This window comes from Lycium barbarum, chromosome 2 (assembly GCF_019175385.1).
Source record: "Lycium barbarum isolate Lr01 chromosome 2, ASM1917538v2, whole genome shotgun sequence".
Classification (NCBI taxonomy): Eukaryota; Viridiplantae; Streptophyta; class Magnoliopsida; order Solanales; family Solanaceae; genus Lycium; species Lycium barbarum.
This window is the reverse complement of record NC_083338.1, coordinates 149,561,540-149,577,884: the sequence shown is the minus strand read 5'-3', so window position 1 is coordinate 149,577,884 and position 16,345 is coordinate 149,561,540. Positions and strand designations below refer to the sequence as shown.

The 16,345-nt window shown below is 35.4% G+C and overlaps 2 protein-coding genes across 2 annotated transcripts; one reads left to right on the top strand and one right to left on the bottom strand.

The window, feature by feature from the left end:
• Nucleotides 1-523: 523 nt before the first annotated feature.
• Nucleotides 524-6,569, top strand: LOC132628060 (uncharacterized). Its single transcript, XM_060343760.1, has 13 exons — nt 524-891; nt 1,648-1,790; nt 1,916-2,032; nt 2,555-2,669; nt 2,744-2,881; nt 3,695-3,790; nt 3,867-3,980; nt 4,184-4,252; nt 4,387-4,457; nt 4,542-4,635; nt 5,142-5,270; nt 5,382-5,471; nt 5,995-6,569. The coding sequence occupies exons 1-13, from the start codon at nt 553-555 to the stop codon at nt 6,085-6,087; spliced, it is 1,608 nt and encodes a 535-aa protein (XP_060199743.1). The 5' UTR covers nt 524-552; the 3' UTR covers nt 6,088-6,569.
• A 5,128-nt stretch (nt 6,570-11,697) lies between these two features.
• LOC132623692 (peroxidase 9) lies at nt 11,698-14,572 on the bottom strand. Its single transcript, XM_060338484.1, has 4 exons — nt 14,263-14,572; nt 13,461-13,652; nt 12,952-13,117; nt 11,698-12,261 (listed from the first exon to the last, which is right to left on the bottom strand). Exons 1-4 carry the CDS (start codon nt 14,485-14,487, stop codon nt 11,849-11,851), a joined length of 996 nt encoding a protein of 331 aa, XP_060194467.1. The 5' UTR covers nt 14,488-14,572; the 3' UTR covers nt 11,698-11,848.
• Between the last annotated feature and the right edge of the window lie 1,773 nt (nt 14,573-16,345).

Genomic DNA, 16,345 nt, shown 5'->3' with positions numbered 1-16,345 from the left:
GAGGTGTAATTTCTATTACTTTTATCTATTTTTGTGTAGGCTGTAACTTTATTTACTGCAGCTTCTGGGATTTTAATGAAATTCTGGTGTTTCTGGTTATATCTTCTTCTTTTTTGCACAGTTTTGCTTAAATTAATACTAATAGAGTTTGGTAAATACTTCCTCTGTTTCAATTTGTTTGAACCTATTTCCTTTTTAGTCCGTGCCAAAATGAATGACCTCTTTCCTAATTTGGAAACAAATTCACTTTATGAATAATTTACAGCCACACAAATTTTCAAGGCTTATTTTAAACCACAAGTTTCAAAAGTCTTCCATCTTTCTTAAATGTCGTGCCCAGTCAAATGAGTTCATATAAATTGAAACGGAGGGAGTTATCTTATGGAAATCAAAGGTGCTTACTTCTGAAAAACTTGAAGGACGAAAAGCTGCTCAGATGATACTTAAGTGACTAGTTTGAACCTAAACCAAAGATAAGGGACCATTTTGGTCATTCTCTTGGCATAATGATATCCACAAACACCCATTTTCGAAACGGAAACCGGTCTAATCATGAGTTTATGCTTCTTCTGTTCCAATTTGAAGCCATCCATTCTATTCCCCGAACCCGATTTCCGATGGATTCAGACCCGGACCCGACCCGTTTCCTTGACAAAGTACAGTTTCAATGGACGATGCGCCGTGGGAGAAGGAATCGGAGTTTTATCGCCGGACGACAGTTCGTTTGTGCGTAATCCGGTAATTGACGAGGTTGGTGACGTGGACAATGGAGTTACTAGTGTTGTGGATGAGGAAAAAGCTCAAAGTTGGATAAGTAAGAGTGATAACAAGGATAAAGTGGATGAGCAAGATGATAATGATAGTAGGTTCAACCTACGTAATGGAAGAGAGGTGACTTTATTCTTTTGTTTTTTGCGTTTTGCTTTCCGCTTTCTGAGTAAAGGGAATTACATATAATCAGCAGGCTCTTCATTTTACTACTACCTGTTACTTCGATTGCTTTATTTATCTAAGGTAGGGTAGGTAGCTATAGGGGTAAGGTCTGCGTACATCCTGTCCTCCTCCCCAGATCCTAGGTATGTTGTTGTTGTAATGATCAGCAGGTTGAGGCATAGTATTACTTTTGCTATTATCTACTGCTTTAGTATTTAGATGTTGAGTTCACTTAGAATATTTTCTTATCACCACCAGCTGGATACACCAAGTTTAGTTAAATTAACTTGGGGAAGAACATTAATCACAAACCAAAGTGAGTTTTTTTTTTAAATATCTTTCCTATAAATGAGTTTTAAAGTGCTTTATTCTAACATTTGAAGTTTGTTAGTATTATAACTTTTAGAACATAGGTGATGCTACCTGATTTATGTGGAGTATGAAAGTAAGTGAATAAGCATTAACGGATTTTATTTTTTAAATTTTAATTGTTACATTATGTGCAGAATTAACCATGGTATATCATAAAAGTTTAAGTGAAAAGAATGATGCATGTCATGTATTTATTGGCGTGGGTAGGTTTTCTGATACGGCATCTGCTTTTTATTCTTCCTTCTGTTGATTTTCCATAAGAAAAAGCAATTTTAGCAATGCCAACCAATTTTTCTTGTATTCGACTTTTCTATTCTTCAACTCAAATTTCTGCTGCTTTAGGTTTTTGAAGAGAAAGCCTACCTAGTGGGTGTTGCGTGCAAGGGTGATACAGAAGATTCATTTGGTATAGAGGAATCGCTCAAGGAATTGGCTCAGCTGGCTGATACTGCTGGACTACTGGTTGTTGATTCTACATATCAGAAGTAAGTATTGGTACTATAGTCATTTCTAATATACCGGTGATGTTTTGTATAACCTTAGTTCCTGGTAAATTTCTTTCGAATTTTAAGTTTTATTTATATGCAGCTTACTCTTTCTTTTCTTCTAGGCTATCTTCTCCTAATCCGAGGACTTACATCGGATCTGGAAAGGTTGCAGAAATCAAAACTGCGATTCGTGCATTTGATGTTGAGACTGTGATATTTGATGATGAACTTTCACCAGGGTATTTCTCTGCAAATTTTTGCCCATTACATGAGTACTATTCTTGCTAAGGACATTGCTGTTATATTCTAGAATTTTCTGATCTTTAATTTACTTTAAAGTACCCAAGGGTGTGGCCTAGTGGTCAATGAAGGAGGTTGAGAACCATGAGGTCTCAGGTTCAATTCCCAGTAGAGACAAAATACTAGGTGATATCTTTCCATCTGTCCTAGCCTTGGTGGATAGAGTTACCTGGTGCCTGTTGCTTGTGGGAGGTAGTAGGTATCCGTGGAATTAATTGAGGTGCGCGCAAGCTGTTCTGGCACCACGGTTATCAAAAAAAAAAAAAAAAAAAAAAAAAAAAAGAAGAACAACTGCAATGTGTCCGGTCTTATGCAGATTTTTATCCACCCTGGCTACTTGTGTTGGATTTCTTTTGTTTTAAATGTTAGTGCTTCATCTAATTTTATACTTGAAACTTGAAAGAAGGGCAAATTCAACCTGCGGTAATCCATAGGCTGATTGTTTAATGGTGCTCTTTTAGACAATTGCGTAATTTGGAGAAGGCTTTTGGTGGAGCTGTTAGAGTGTGTGATCGCACTGCTCTCATACTGGATATTTTCAACCAGCGAGCAGCAACCCGTGAAGCATCTTTGCAGGCGAGTCCACTTTTATTATTGGTATTGCATCCTGAAAGTTTTTGCACTTCTGCATAACCAGTTGAATTTTTCAGGTATCATTGGCACAAATGGAATACCAATTACCACGGCTAACCCGTATGTGGACTCACCTTGAGCGTCAATCTGGAGGACAGGTCAAGGGGATGGGTGAAAAACAAATTGAAGTAGACAAGAGAATTTTGCGTACTCAAGTAAGCGATTTTCACTTATTCATCATAAATTAAATCATGTATGTCTGTATTGGTAAGCAGCTATTTGTCCAGTTCATATTGAAATAGAGCTAGATATTAACCCTCTATATTTGTTAATTTTCTGGACAATTGTAGAGGTTGGATTGTAGTGAGAGTAATATTTTGATCATTGGTTCTCTGAATTTTTGCTTGTGATAGCTTTCAAACGTTACTGGTTTTAGTGATATTCTAGTGGCCTTTCTATGGCATGCTTTTGGCATTTTCCAAAATTTCAACAGCAAAATTGTTCCCACGAGCACTACCGCACCAAATTTCATAGAGATGAGATACTAAAAGTTCGCTGATGCACTGCCGAAACTTTAATTGAGAACAGATCTAGTCCTCCAGTCCTTCCGTTGCAAACCTAGGTGTTAATGCTGAACTGAGCTCTTCGTATTGCTTTTCTTCCTCTTGTTGCTTATCTGACCACGCCAAAATTTAATGAGACCCGTATGACTAGTGAAATTCCTTGGCTTAGTTGCATCGGGTGTCTTGGTGATGACCCTGCTTTTAAGATTAAACAATCAGTCATGATTGCCTTTCTACTCTGTCAGAGCTCCTAACTCGTATTGGTAATCATCTGTAAAAGTGGATGAACCTGCTTTTTTTCCTTTTATTTATAACCCTCTTTTGTCATAGTTTTCTATTCCATTTGTTTTTGGTGTTCTCTACTCTTTCTTTCGTGTTAGTAATGTGTAAATGTGGGAGACATTTTTTTGGTCCCCTTTTCACCTTTCTATGACTAACTTCAGATTTTGCTTTTATCTTTTGCAGATTGGTGTACTTAAAAAAGAGCTAGAATCTGTTCGGAAGCATAGAAAACAGTACAGGACCCGTCGCGTCTCTGTACCTGTCCCTGTTGTATCTTTGGTATGGAATTTGTCTTCTGTAGAATATTTGAACACCATGCTGAAGAGAATGGATATATAAGTGCTTATTGCTTTAGGTTGGATACACAAATGCCGGAAAAAGTACACTTCTTAACCGGTTGACTGGGGCTGATGTTCTTGCGGAGGACCGGTTATTCGCTACACTTGATCCTACTACAAGAAGGGTGCAGGTCAGGATAATTTTCTGAGGATTAATCCTGATGACAGTTCAACTCATTGCTTGGACATGTTTTCTATAATTGAGGCCCTTTGCAAACACATAGATTCCTCGTTGGCTGAAAATTATGCACATCTGGATTATATCTGCGTTATCAGTATAACTAGTTATCTATATGGTTGTAACATGTGCTTGTTGTAATCTCTTCGGAGCCAGATGAAGAATGGGAAGGAGTTTCTGCTTACAGATACTGTTGGCTTCATCCAAAAATTACCGACAACTTTGGTAAACACCTTTGCAACTTTGAACAGATTAGCTTATCTTTTACATCTTCCTGCTAAAGACAAATTTTAATATAGGCTCATTAAATAAGTTAAGATATAATGGAATTGGTTTTTTATATGATCTTCTTGCAATAGGTTGCAGCCTTTAGGGCAACACTCGAAGAAATTGCTGAATCTTCAATTTTAGTGCATGTGGTGGACATCAGGTAAAGTTGATCCATTTGATAAGAGTGAATTTTTAATACAATGATCAACATAAGGTCCTTATCTTCTTTTGCCATCTTGTTTAGTCACCCACTAGCAGAGCAACAAATAGAAGCTGTGGAGAAAGTTCTTTCAGAACTTGATACATCATCAATTCCAAGGTTGATGCTGTGGAACAAGGTATTAGTGTTGCATGTCATTTAGTTTGAATACTGTAATTTTCAGTGAGCACTCTACTTCCTTTGTCCTAAGCCACCTTGTTGTTGATTGACTTATTCTTCCTCCAGCTGATCATGATCTTTCCAAGCCTTCCTTTTTGTACCCTTCCCTGGTAATGTTGATGGTTTATCGTCTGTCGGCTGCTGTTTAGTGATGCTTAATGTACAAGATTTGTTGTTTTATTTTTTTGAACTTTTTCCTTCCTTTAGCATGTGCTTTCTTTATCCTTTCCTCACTGACCTCAGTGCACATTGAAAAAATAAAGCTTTTCCTAGCTAAACTAGATTGTCTAGATTTTGAACGCAGGTGAGCGTCTTGTGTGCATAAACTGAAACTGGTATTATCTTCCATTTCTTTCCCATTTACCAGAATAGATATCCGCTTGCTGATAAAGATTGTTGGTATGTGATCATTCTGACTTTGTGAAACTGAAATTACTTTGTAATCAGATAACTATCTTTTGACAGGTTGATAAAGCTGGAGATCCTGAGAAAATCAAGTTGGAAGCCAAGACGAGAAACGATGTGGTTTGCATTTCAGCTGTAACTGGTGAAGGGTTGGATGATTTCTGCAATGAAATCCAGAATAGACTAAAGGTATATGAGACGCTTTATTTTCTCAAAAAGAAAAAGGTAGAGACATTGCTGCCAGGGGTAATCATATTAAGGGTTTCATTCTGATGGATAGAGCTTTTCTTTTTTTGGCAGGATGCAATGGTATGGGTGGAAGCTTTGATTCCATTTGATAAAGGGGAGCTCCTCAGTACGATACATCAAGTTGGAATGGTTGAGAAAACTGTAAGCGGCATATTCTTAGTAATTCAAAAGTATTAGTCATTTTGTTCCCCACACACTCTTTATCTCTTTCTTTCACTTCTATAAACTTTAAGGGAAGTGAAAGTGACGAGTCGCTACCCCATCCCAAAGCTGTTCTCTAAGTGGATTTCTACTCACTTATGCTGAAATTTGAAAGTATCCTTGTTCATGAAGTAGTTGGTATTTTTTCGATAATATCACCACGAAACTAGCTTGGGATTGAGGCATGGCTGTTGTATCACCATGAACTCACTCCATAGCGTTCTAGAATATGAGCTCTAGAATTCTAGTTAAGAATTGGAGGATTTGTGTGCCAATAGCCATGTACTACATGAGAAAGACAGGCATACCGATAGTGACAGATCTATTTTCTGCTTTTATTTCCTGCATTGATTTAAGCAATATGGATTATGGAGATAGTTTTGACAAAATGATACTAACATTACCTACTATCCCAGATTATAGAGACAGATTTTTCATCATTTTTTTCTTTTTGATTTTATAGGAATACACCGAGAAAGGAACTCTGGTGAGAGCACATGTTCCCCTCCGATTTGCAAGGCTTCTAACTCCGATGAGGCAAATGTGTGTATCATAATTGCTTCAACTCACCAAAATACATATTCTTGAAAGGGTGACACAAGCACATGATTTATGATTTATGGCCAGCATAAATTGAAGCTTCTGTAGATTGCATGTGAAACACACAAGAATCTCCAGATTGTGGCTTCTCACAAATATTCATAACAGCAGTAAACAAGAATCATTAGAAGTCATCTATCTCCTCACATCAGCAGCCCTTTGACTGAAGAAAAAGCTACATGCTTGTTCAAAGGAATTTGTGCTGGACTTGGTGTACATTCTCTGTACTTCTGTTCTCACTAACTGCTGCTTCTGTACATAGAAATATCTCGTCACATGTAACTACTTTGTAAGACTTTTCCTTCTTCCCATTGTACAAATTGACCTAATATTCCTAAAAAGTTGATTGCGGGACATGTGCAGTTTGACCTGGTTTGCCTTGTGAGCTGTATGAGAATGTTTGCATTTTTTATCAGTAAGAGGATTTAACTTGCAGTAGCTTTCTTTTGTGTCTAAGTCATGTTAGTACATTTACTTTAGCTCCTAATCTTTTAGGAGTTTTTTAGTCATGTCATAGATTTATATGTTGGTAAGTTTACTCGCTATTTCTATTTTGTATGTGATGGAACTTAAATGAAGCAACATAATCAGAAATGATATTGTTGATCCTAACTTTCTTGAAATTATGACGTCTTATCTTGTGATTCAGAAACCACACATTTCTCTAGATCATCAGTGTAGTCCACATATTCACTTAGAAAGGCCTTTTTGTAATGGATGACTCCCGAAATCATAAGTTGTTAATATACGACATAGATCTGGATGATTTTCTTCTTGATCAGTCCAGGCTTGTAGCTGCTCCTAGCTTTTAGATAGCAAGAGCATCTAGGAGCTGAAAGAGCTCAACTGACTTAATTGTATAAGGCAAAGAGCGGTGGGTAGAGAGAGATTGTGAGGAACACAATTCATAGTTTTCTTTTTTCCTTGTACTTGATGTTGCCTTTCGAAAATCCGACTTGCATTCTCAGCTACCAAAGGTATCTATTGGCATTCGATAAAGATGATACTTTCCGGCTCCCTACGAGATGACATATTTGCTAGTTAGAGAGTAATAACATTCTTTTTAGACTTCCCATTATATTATTCTTACCGTTATTAGTGTTTGCAATTTTTTTTTGTATTTTAGAATCTAGAAAATGTTAAGAAATTGATCTAAGTTGCTTTCTTTTTGGTTGACGTGGAGCAATGTCAACTATGTCCAATATGGTTGAGGAGGAGCACCATTCAAATCAGTAAACAAACTGTTACTTTATGTGATAACCCTATTTTGAAATAAGACTTATGTAGTAGAGATTCATTTTTTTGCGCGGATTGACCTTCTTTTGGGGTGGTCTTTAATTTTTATCCCTCAAATTGGTGGTCTTTAATATTTGTCTTTCGCTTAACACCCAGAGATTCTGGGTTCGAACCCAGGCTCAGTAAAAAAAATAAAAAAATGCAAGCCATAAGTTGGATCCAACTTATGCCTTAAGGCAAACTTTTACCCAAAGTTAGACTAAAGGCCTAACTTTTGCCCAAAGTTAGGACTTAAGGCAGATGTTTGTAAAATTTCAGCAAAATATATATATATATTTTTTTTGCCTTAAGGCAGAGTTTGAAACCCAACTTATGCCCTGCGAATCCTACTTATGCCTTGCGTTTTTTTTTTTAAAATTTTTTGATTGAGCGGGGGTTCAAACTTGAAACCAAGAGGCTTGTAGCGAAGGACAAAAATTAAGGACCACTGATTTGAGGGACAAAAATTAAAGACCACCCCTAGTGAAGGGCAATCCTGTAAATTGCCCGTAGTGATTTGGAGTTGGGATTTCCAAATAGACCACCCCAGTGAAGGACAATCCTGCAAATTGCCCATAAGAATTTATGTCAAAACAAATGCTAACCTTTTATGCTTTACCAAAAGCATCGTCGTTTCTTATTCCTTTTAAAATTAGGTTAAAGAAGATGACTACATGAATTGATTTAATTAACTAGAAAGAAACGTCCCAACGAATGGAGCAACTTTATGTGTGCATTTTCAGTTTATCATTAACTATGCCTAGAGCGTGACCACAAGTTAATTCCCTGTTTCCAGAAATGATAATAAGGGCTCGATTATTTTTGTTAAGATTAAGATTTTATGAATTTGAATACACGTCTGAATATTAAAATATTAAATTTGAATTTGGAAATTGTATAACAAGTATTGTTTGTTTGTATTAGCATCTAGACACGTATTATTTATCTTTATTCTAAAACTAATAAATATAGAAATTCGAATAAATTAACAATAATAAATATTATATCCAAAAAATATGAAAGAAATTATTAATTTACATGGTGTGATATAAGTTGTTTCTTCGATGAACTATGCTCAAAAAGTTAGTCCCCGAGGTTATGAGGTAGGGAATTTATTAGCTCAGTTGGTTGACTACCTGAACTTTCACTTTATTGGTGAGGGTTCGAATCTCCACGTCGTAATTCCCTCTGCCATTTTCCCTTCCCCTAGCCCCTATGTAATTAACAAAAAAAAAAAAAATTAAAAAAAGGATAGAGGCTAGTTGTGGTCGTAGTTGGTGGAGAAAGAAGGCGATAATGCTTGTGCAATGGCGGTTAGTGGTGGTTTTGCCGTAGTCGCCAAAAGTAATAGATGTACAATGATGGCTAATAGTAGTGAGTCCAGTGACTAGTGCTCGTGGTGGTTGTTGGCGGTAGTGCAATGATTGTTGACGACTGTGATTTGGTGGTAGAGTTAGTTGACTGTGGAAATTGAGGATGGAGGTAACCGATAGAATTACGTTGGATGTGATTATACTCTGGAGGCTGGCGATAGAGCTGGTTACTAGTGGTGACAAGTTGTATAAGTGGCCAATGATGAAAGTAATTGATGATGGTAGCACAATATATGATGATGGTATCGATAGATCATTTTTTTAACCGGAAAAGATCGTTTGATGATTAGTATTTAAATGGCTTAATGCATATGCGAGCCCCTACACTTGCCCTTTTTATCCATTTTGATACCTCAACTAAGTGTTGTTCCTATTGAACCATTGAATTCGTCCTCAAGTGTGTCTATCAAACACAATCCGACTTACATAGCATAAATAGTGTGTCAATATCAAAAATGCACCAGCAAAATCATATGAAAATTTCAAAAATGCAACAGCAAAATCAATCCGTCTATACCATAAAGCAACGTGATAATACTAAGTGAACTATATTAGATTGGTCTAATTGAGCTCCAAACAAATATAAGTCATCCACATTACACCACTAGTTAGCGTACTTCAATAACACCAAAAACATATTCAAAGCAGTCAATTATACAAGTTTTTGTTGCTGCAATTACACATCTAAAATTAACAAGCCCTAAACTAAATAAGAAGTTGGTAGCGATTTTCTTCAAGAAGTTGAGATGTCTTTTGATGCATTGGATAATGCAAACTCACCATATATGCTATGTAAGTCGAATTGTGTTTGATAGACACACTTGAGAACGAGTTCAGGAGTTCAATAGAAACAACACTTAGTTGAGGTGCCAAAATAAAAAAAAAGAGCAAGTTTAGGGGGCCGCATATGCATTAAGCCTATTTAAAATAATATATAGTGAAAATAACTTGACATGCAAAATTGCTTCCTAATCAAGCCGCTGAAGGGGATATTTGTTTATAGTAAGTGATTCGAGCCTTACTGGATAGTATCCGCCCCGCTTAAGCCACATTAAGTTATTAGGGGTCTTTTGATGATGAAAAATCAATTTCCCCTTTCATATCTTATGAAAAAAGGTTTCCTCGGAGGGAGTAAGTCTTTTTCATTTATAAGAGTACAAAATTAAAAAACATACGAACTTCTTAACATATGATATTTTAGAGTCCGGAGCCTAAAGAGTATAAAAATACACGGTATTTATCAAAACGGAATGACCAAAAATTTATATACCAAAAGGGGTATATCGTGGGCTGATCCACGATATACCCCAAAAAAAAATTTCATCTGACAACCAAGTCAACGAAAAAAAAAAAAAAAAAATTGTATAACGTGGACTGATCCACATTATACAATATAAATTGTATAACGTGGATCAGTCCACGTTATACAATTAAAATTTTTATCCCGTTTAACAAATAATTGGTAAGACGTTGCCTAAATTTAAATCATATTCGGTTATGTTTTTAATAAAAAAAATTTATTGATTTTTTTATTTTTTAAAGCATGATTAACTCAAATAAATATTTTAACACATGCAATAATTAAATGTGTTATATATGCGAACAGAAATAAAAAATAAAATATAAGTTAAATAAACGTCACACATTAACTGAGTAGTAAATGTTAAATTACATACTAACTCTTAAACGGTACAAGACATGTTATATATTCTTGGAAGATTACATAAGGAAACAACGATCGTACAACTTAAGAAAAAACATAAAAACCAACAAGCAACAACAACTACTGATTTCTGTCGGGGCAGCGATTCTTTTATGACCTGTTTGCTTGTACGTACTACACTTCATTCCTCCTTCTAGTTGTAGTCCGCGCTCCAGAAGCCGAAGTAAGTTTTGTTTGAAAAAACTTAGTGTTTGACTATAAGGTTATTTTAGTCAACTTTATATGTCGAGAAAATTAGTCAGCTTTATTTTCAAAAATTGAAACCAAAGAAGTGAAATTGACATTCACAGCTACATTACCCCGGGATTTTTACGTTGAAATCTATTGCGTATCATCATCTTATAAGTACATAAATCTGAAAATTTCATGCCAATTTGGGGGAAAATTGAAATTGAATGGGATAAAAGGTGTTTTTTCAAAAATAGGCTCGGCCGCGTAGATCTCGAAAAAATATGCAAGTTCAAAAAAAAAAACGCGTAAAAAGGACGTCCGAGCGCAAAGTTATGACCATCTAAAGTTTGACCACTTTACAACTAGTTTTCAAACAAAACTTACTTCGGACACCTTTTCAACCCCTAAAATGACGATCCGAATGTCTACGTATCCTTGATGTATTGAGCCTACATTATTGTACGCAGAAAAAAATATCAGGTTCTATATAAAATATTGACATTTCGGAGTCTTGACACACGACTAATCGTTGGTCAAAGTATGGAAAAATCACTAAGTTTTTTCAAACAAAACTTACTTCGGGCACCTTTTCAACCCCTAAAATGATTATCCGAACGTCTACGTATCCTTGATGTATTGGGCCTACATTATTGTACGCAGAAAATTATATCAGGTTCTAGATAAAATATTGATGTTTCGGAGTCTTGACAAACGACTAATCGTTAGTCAAATTAAGTATGGAAAAAACACTTCGGGCATTTTGGTTCCGGACTCCTATTTTGTAAAACGCTGGAATTTTTTTTAAATTGTATAACGTGGACTGATCCACGTTATACAATTTATATTGTATAACGTGGATCAGTCCACATTATACAATTAAATTTTTATTTTTATTTTAATTTTTCGTTGACTTGGTTGTCAGATGAATTTTTTTTTTGGGGTATATCGTGGATCAGCCCACGATATACCCCTTTTGGTATATAAATTTTTGGTCATTCCATTTTGGTAAATACCGTGTATTTTTATACCCTTTAGGCTTCGGACTCTGATATTTTACAACAATAAACAGCTTACAAATCCATAATCAATACTAATCAAAGCTTTATGCATAAGAAAAATTCAGGAATCAAACATGATCATTCAATTTATTAATACATAGTTAATTACTAGAAAATTCAGTTAACTCTGCGACAATTCTTCCTAATTTCACCCTTCAGCTCAGTTAAAGGATTAATATTCCCCATTTTCACCATAGACTTAGCGAATTGTTGGAAAAAAAGTGCATCATTCTCAGCATAGCTCTTCACCAATTCCTTAGTCGTTTTTACATTCCCAGTAAGAAGCACTTCATCTGAGTTCAAAAGACCTTTGCCCCATAGCAATAATTTGAAGTATGTGTTATCAAATCTGACTGGTGATGCAACATCTAGAGGAGAAATATTATTGTCTCCACCACTTGTTGGACAAATTGATTTTAAACCATTGTAGTAAGTTTTTTCTAGAGTTGCATCTGGCAAATTGTCACCATTTTGATTGTATAGCCTTTGCCTAAATGACACACATCTTGCCATCCCTATGGTGTGCCCTCCTGTTAACATATCGGGTTAAAAAAAACTACCAAATGTGAGTATGTTTGGTACGACGAAAGTCATATCGGTGTTTGTTGATGAGTGGAAAATATTTCAGAAAAATATATATTAAAGATTGATAATAATATTTCCAAATTGATGAGTGTTTTGTTGAAATTATTGAGTACTACAAATTGCATAATACTCCATCGGATCCACAATAAGTAATTTTCTAGCCTTTAAAATTTGGTCTATTTTAAAAAATCAAAAAGGCATTAAATTTTCCTTTCAAATTAACCGTGTATGATAAATGGTCTGAACAAATTTCTAATAGTCTTTCAATATTTCTTTACATTTTCCTATGAGTAGATTAGGATAGTTTAGTCAAATAACCCTCTTAATTAATGTTATCGAGTAGTTTTCTTGATGTATGTGTCAAAACCTAAAAATGTAAGTACTCATCACCGACCAGAAAGAGTAATGTCTAAGTTTGAGCAAGTAGTATGAAGTTAATATTTGAGATAGTTGTAAGAAAAATGACTTCCCTTCATAAGTGAGGGAAGTCTTTTTTTGACTATCTACTAAGCACCAAAAAATCAAATGACTTTCTTATGAAAGATTATTTTTTGGAAAATCACTTCGTCGCATCAAACACAAGTTATTTGCTGATTAAAGAAGTGTTTTTTGCAGGACAAATTAAAATAGCTTACCAGAAAGTGCAACAAGGTCTTCTACATTAAGGTCTTGTTTGTCAAAGAGTGTTATGAGGTTTTGGATTGTTGAATTTGGTGGAGGGATGTTTACATTTGCTTTCTTGAAATTTGCAGTTTTTGAGTCCCTTCTTCCTAGTGGCACTTCCCAATATGGTCCACCACTCTGCTCCACCACATTAAGCAACACTCTTAGCAGAAATCATCAGCTGACTAGTACTTATCTAAACTAAATTTTATCTCTATAACAAGTAACATTCTAGTACTATCTAGATAAATCTTTGTAGAAATTTTGCTCCAAGACTAGAAATGGTTGCAGTCTATGTTGCTCTAGCTTTCCAAAAATGTTGTCGTACCAGTGTAAGAACCTCCAAAATACATTAGTTTTGGAGGATCTGCCACACATCCGTCGACAATTTTGAAGAGTCCAAGCACCATAGGTTACAATCGTTTTCATGCATCTATTTTAAGATTAATTGAGAAAGAAATTTTGGAGTTTAGGTGCTTACTAGGACGACAGAGTCACGAGCAGCAAGGGCTAGAATGTCAGCACAAGAGACGGTGTGAGGACAAACTTGTTCTAATTTAGCTTTGATCTCATCGATCACTTCAAATCCCCTCAAAGAATTCTTGTTTGGTCCACTATCCTTTTCACTTTTGAATGCACTACTCTTATCCAATAATATGGATGCATCACATCCCTACAACACAAGTAAAAGAAATTATTGAAAATTTTGCCAAATTTAGCACCTGATTATTCTATAGAGAGAAAAGGTCCAAATTTACCGTCTTACTATATGAAACGTCTCAATTTTGTAGGTCGTTAATTTTGGAGTTATTCATATCCTTGTCATTAGCAATTTATCTCGTATTTGCAATTTGACTTTAACAGAGCTCCAATGTAGATTAGATGGGATCAGGATACTTCACGAAAAAAGGTCAAAATTTTCGACTTCTCTACTTTAGACTATGGTTTAAAATCACTTTGTATACTTCAGATTGGAGCTCTGTTACACTACTAGAATACGTGAATTACCGATGGAATCCGTTGGAAATTGGCTCGTTAGAAACATGACAGAAATGCCATATTTCTGACAGAGTCCACGGCATTCTAACGGGAACTTTCATCGAAAATTCAAGTTTTTTAGTAGTGGTTCGCATCAGGGGGGACTATGAGACAAATTACTAATGGCAAGGATATGAATGACACCGAAGTATAATGGAGTATAAACTTAGAAGCTTTCACATAGTAGTCAGTAGAGAGTATGTTTGAGCCTTCCTTTAAACTGTGTATAAAGGTTAATTTTATACCTGGACAAAGCAGTCATGGAAGTGAAGTCTCAGCAAAGAAGCAGCCATTCTTGGATCTTTAGCAATGGCCTCTTCTAAAACAGACATTACAATTTCATTTGCTTGAGGACATGAGATCTGGTACAACTCTGGAAATAGACCATTACTAGTAAAACTGGAAACTGGAAAGGCTTGGAATATGGCACAAGATAAAAAGAACATTACTAGTCCAAAAAGAGAAGCCATAATGGTTACTGAGAAATTAAAAATCAAATTCTTGTATGATGAATTTAATTTACAACTGCATGCAAATATTTATAGGGAGTTTATGTGACCAAATCAACTAACTAGGCCTCTATTACCAAATCCTCTAATGATAGTAAGTAGTATGCTTTTCAATAGTAAATTGCAATGTGGTCAACTCATTTTTATATATACCTTATAGGAAATTAATGTCTCTTTTATTAAGTGTTTCTGGTTTCAGTTCTAGTTCTACCTGCTCCAATGAACAAAATAAGGAATAATAATACGTCAACCACGTTAAGAGTTTGAACAACTTTTGAACATTTCTTGTCCTGGCTGTTACTTTAAAAAGTTGCAATTGCAATTGATGCTTAAATAAACTGTCTTGTTAAATTGAAGATTAGTTCGAGCTTGTAATTGAAGAAATTAAGAGTAAACGAATTTGGATAAATTTATAGGATATTGTAAATCCACTCACATCGCTTGATTCTTCATGAATAAGTAATTAGTTACTAATGCGTTGGTCTATTTGGAAATCCCAACTCCAAATCACTACAGGCAATTTGCAGGATTGCCCTCCGCTGGGGTGGTAATTAATTTTTACCCCTAAATTTATGGTCTTCAACTTTTGCCCTTCAGGCAGTATTTGGGGCAGAATTCTGCCTTGCGATTTTTTTTTTTTACTGAGCTGGGTTCGAATTCACAACCTCGGGGTATTAGGTGAAGGGCAAAACTTAAAGAACGTCAATTTGAAGGTCAAAAATTAAAGACCACCCCAAATGAAGGCCAATCCGCGCCAAAAAAAGTATTCTTATTAGAATTTTCCCAAACATGTATTAGCTATTTTTTTTTTTGCGCAGATTGGCCTTCATTTGGGGTGGTCTTTGATTTTTGCTCTTCAAATTGATGGTCTTTAAGTTTTGTCCTTCGCCTAATATCCCGAGGTTGTGGATTCGAACTCCAGCTCAATAAAAAAAAAATCGCAAGGCAGAAGTTGCAAAATTCTGCTAATCTGTCCATGCAAGGCAGAATTTACAAGGGCAAAATTCTGTCTTAAGGCAGAAACTTGCAAATTCTTCCCATGTGCAAATTCTGCTTGTAAGGCCCAAATTCTGCCCGAAGGCCAAAAGTTAAAGATCACCATTTTGAGAGGTAAAAATTAAAGACCACCCCCTGCGAAGGGCAATCCTACAAATTGCCCTAGCTATTTCACCTTTTGTCCAGCATAAAATAATGTATATATTCACTCATGTATTAGTTATGTGAGTTTCTAAATTGCAAACCAAACACCATATTAATTTTATACATAAATAACTTACCTCATAACCAGCTACCAAACGTAGTATTACTTATCCAGAATTTAATACCTGCATAACTCACTACCAAACGACCCCTTACCCTCTGTTTGGATGGTTGTTTCCCGTGGTTCATTAATGTACAGTATGATATTGTATTGTATTATACTGCATTAATGAACATAATGTTTGGATAGACTGTATCATTTGTTGTGGTTTAATAACATTTGTACTGTTTGGTTTGACTGTGTGGTACAGTATAATAATTTGTAAGTTTACTAAAATACCCTTAACTCTTAATTAGAAATTAGTTTATATATGTATTAATAAAACTCAGGTAAATAATAAAATAGGAACTTTAAAAAATAAGTAGGTAGTGAGTGGGGGTGGTTGAGGGGTAGGTGGGATAAGGGTGGGGGTATGTTACACCCCGTAAGAGTCTGTGCTATTTTAATTAAGACAAGAAAGAATGAGTTAAGAAAGTTCAAGGAAAGTTAATCGAGTTAGTAAGAATATCGTTATATATATGGTTGCCTTAAGTATCCCGAGGTGACATCGTAACCTAA

Coding starts and splice junctions, on each gene's coding strand:
- LOC132628060 (XM_060343760.1), top strand. CDS start 553: ATGAGTTTATGCTTCTTCTGTTCCAATTTGAAGCCATCCATTCTATTC. Junction 3,791..3,866: donor CTGTCCCTGTTGTATCTTTG/GTATGGAATTTG, acceptor TTATTGCTTTAG/GTTGGATACACAAATGCCGG. Junction 4,253..4,386: donor AAAAATTACCGACAACTTTG/GTAAACACCTTT, acceptor TTCTTGCAATAG/GTTGCAGCCTTTAGGGCAAC.
- LOC132623692 (XM_060338484.1), bottom strand. CDS start 14,487: ATGGCTTCTCTTTTTGGACTAGTAATGTTCTTTTTATCTTGTGCCATA. Junction 13,118..13,460: donor CTCGTGACTCTGTCGTCCTA/GTAAGCACCTAA, acceptor GTGGTGGAGCAG/AGTGGTGGACCATATTGGGA. Junction 12,262..12,951: donor AGACCTTGTTGCACTTTCTG/GTAAGCTATTTT, acceptor ATATGTTAACAG/GAGGGCACACCATAGGGATG.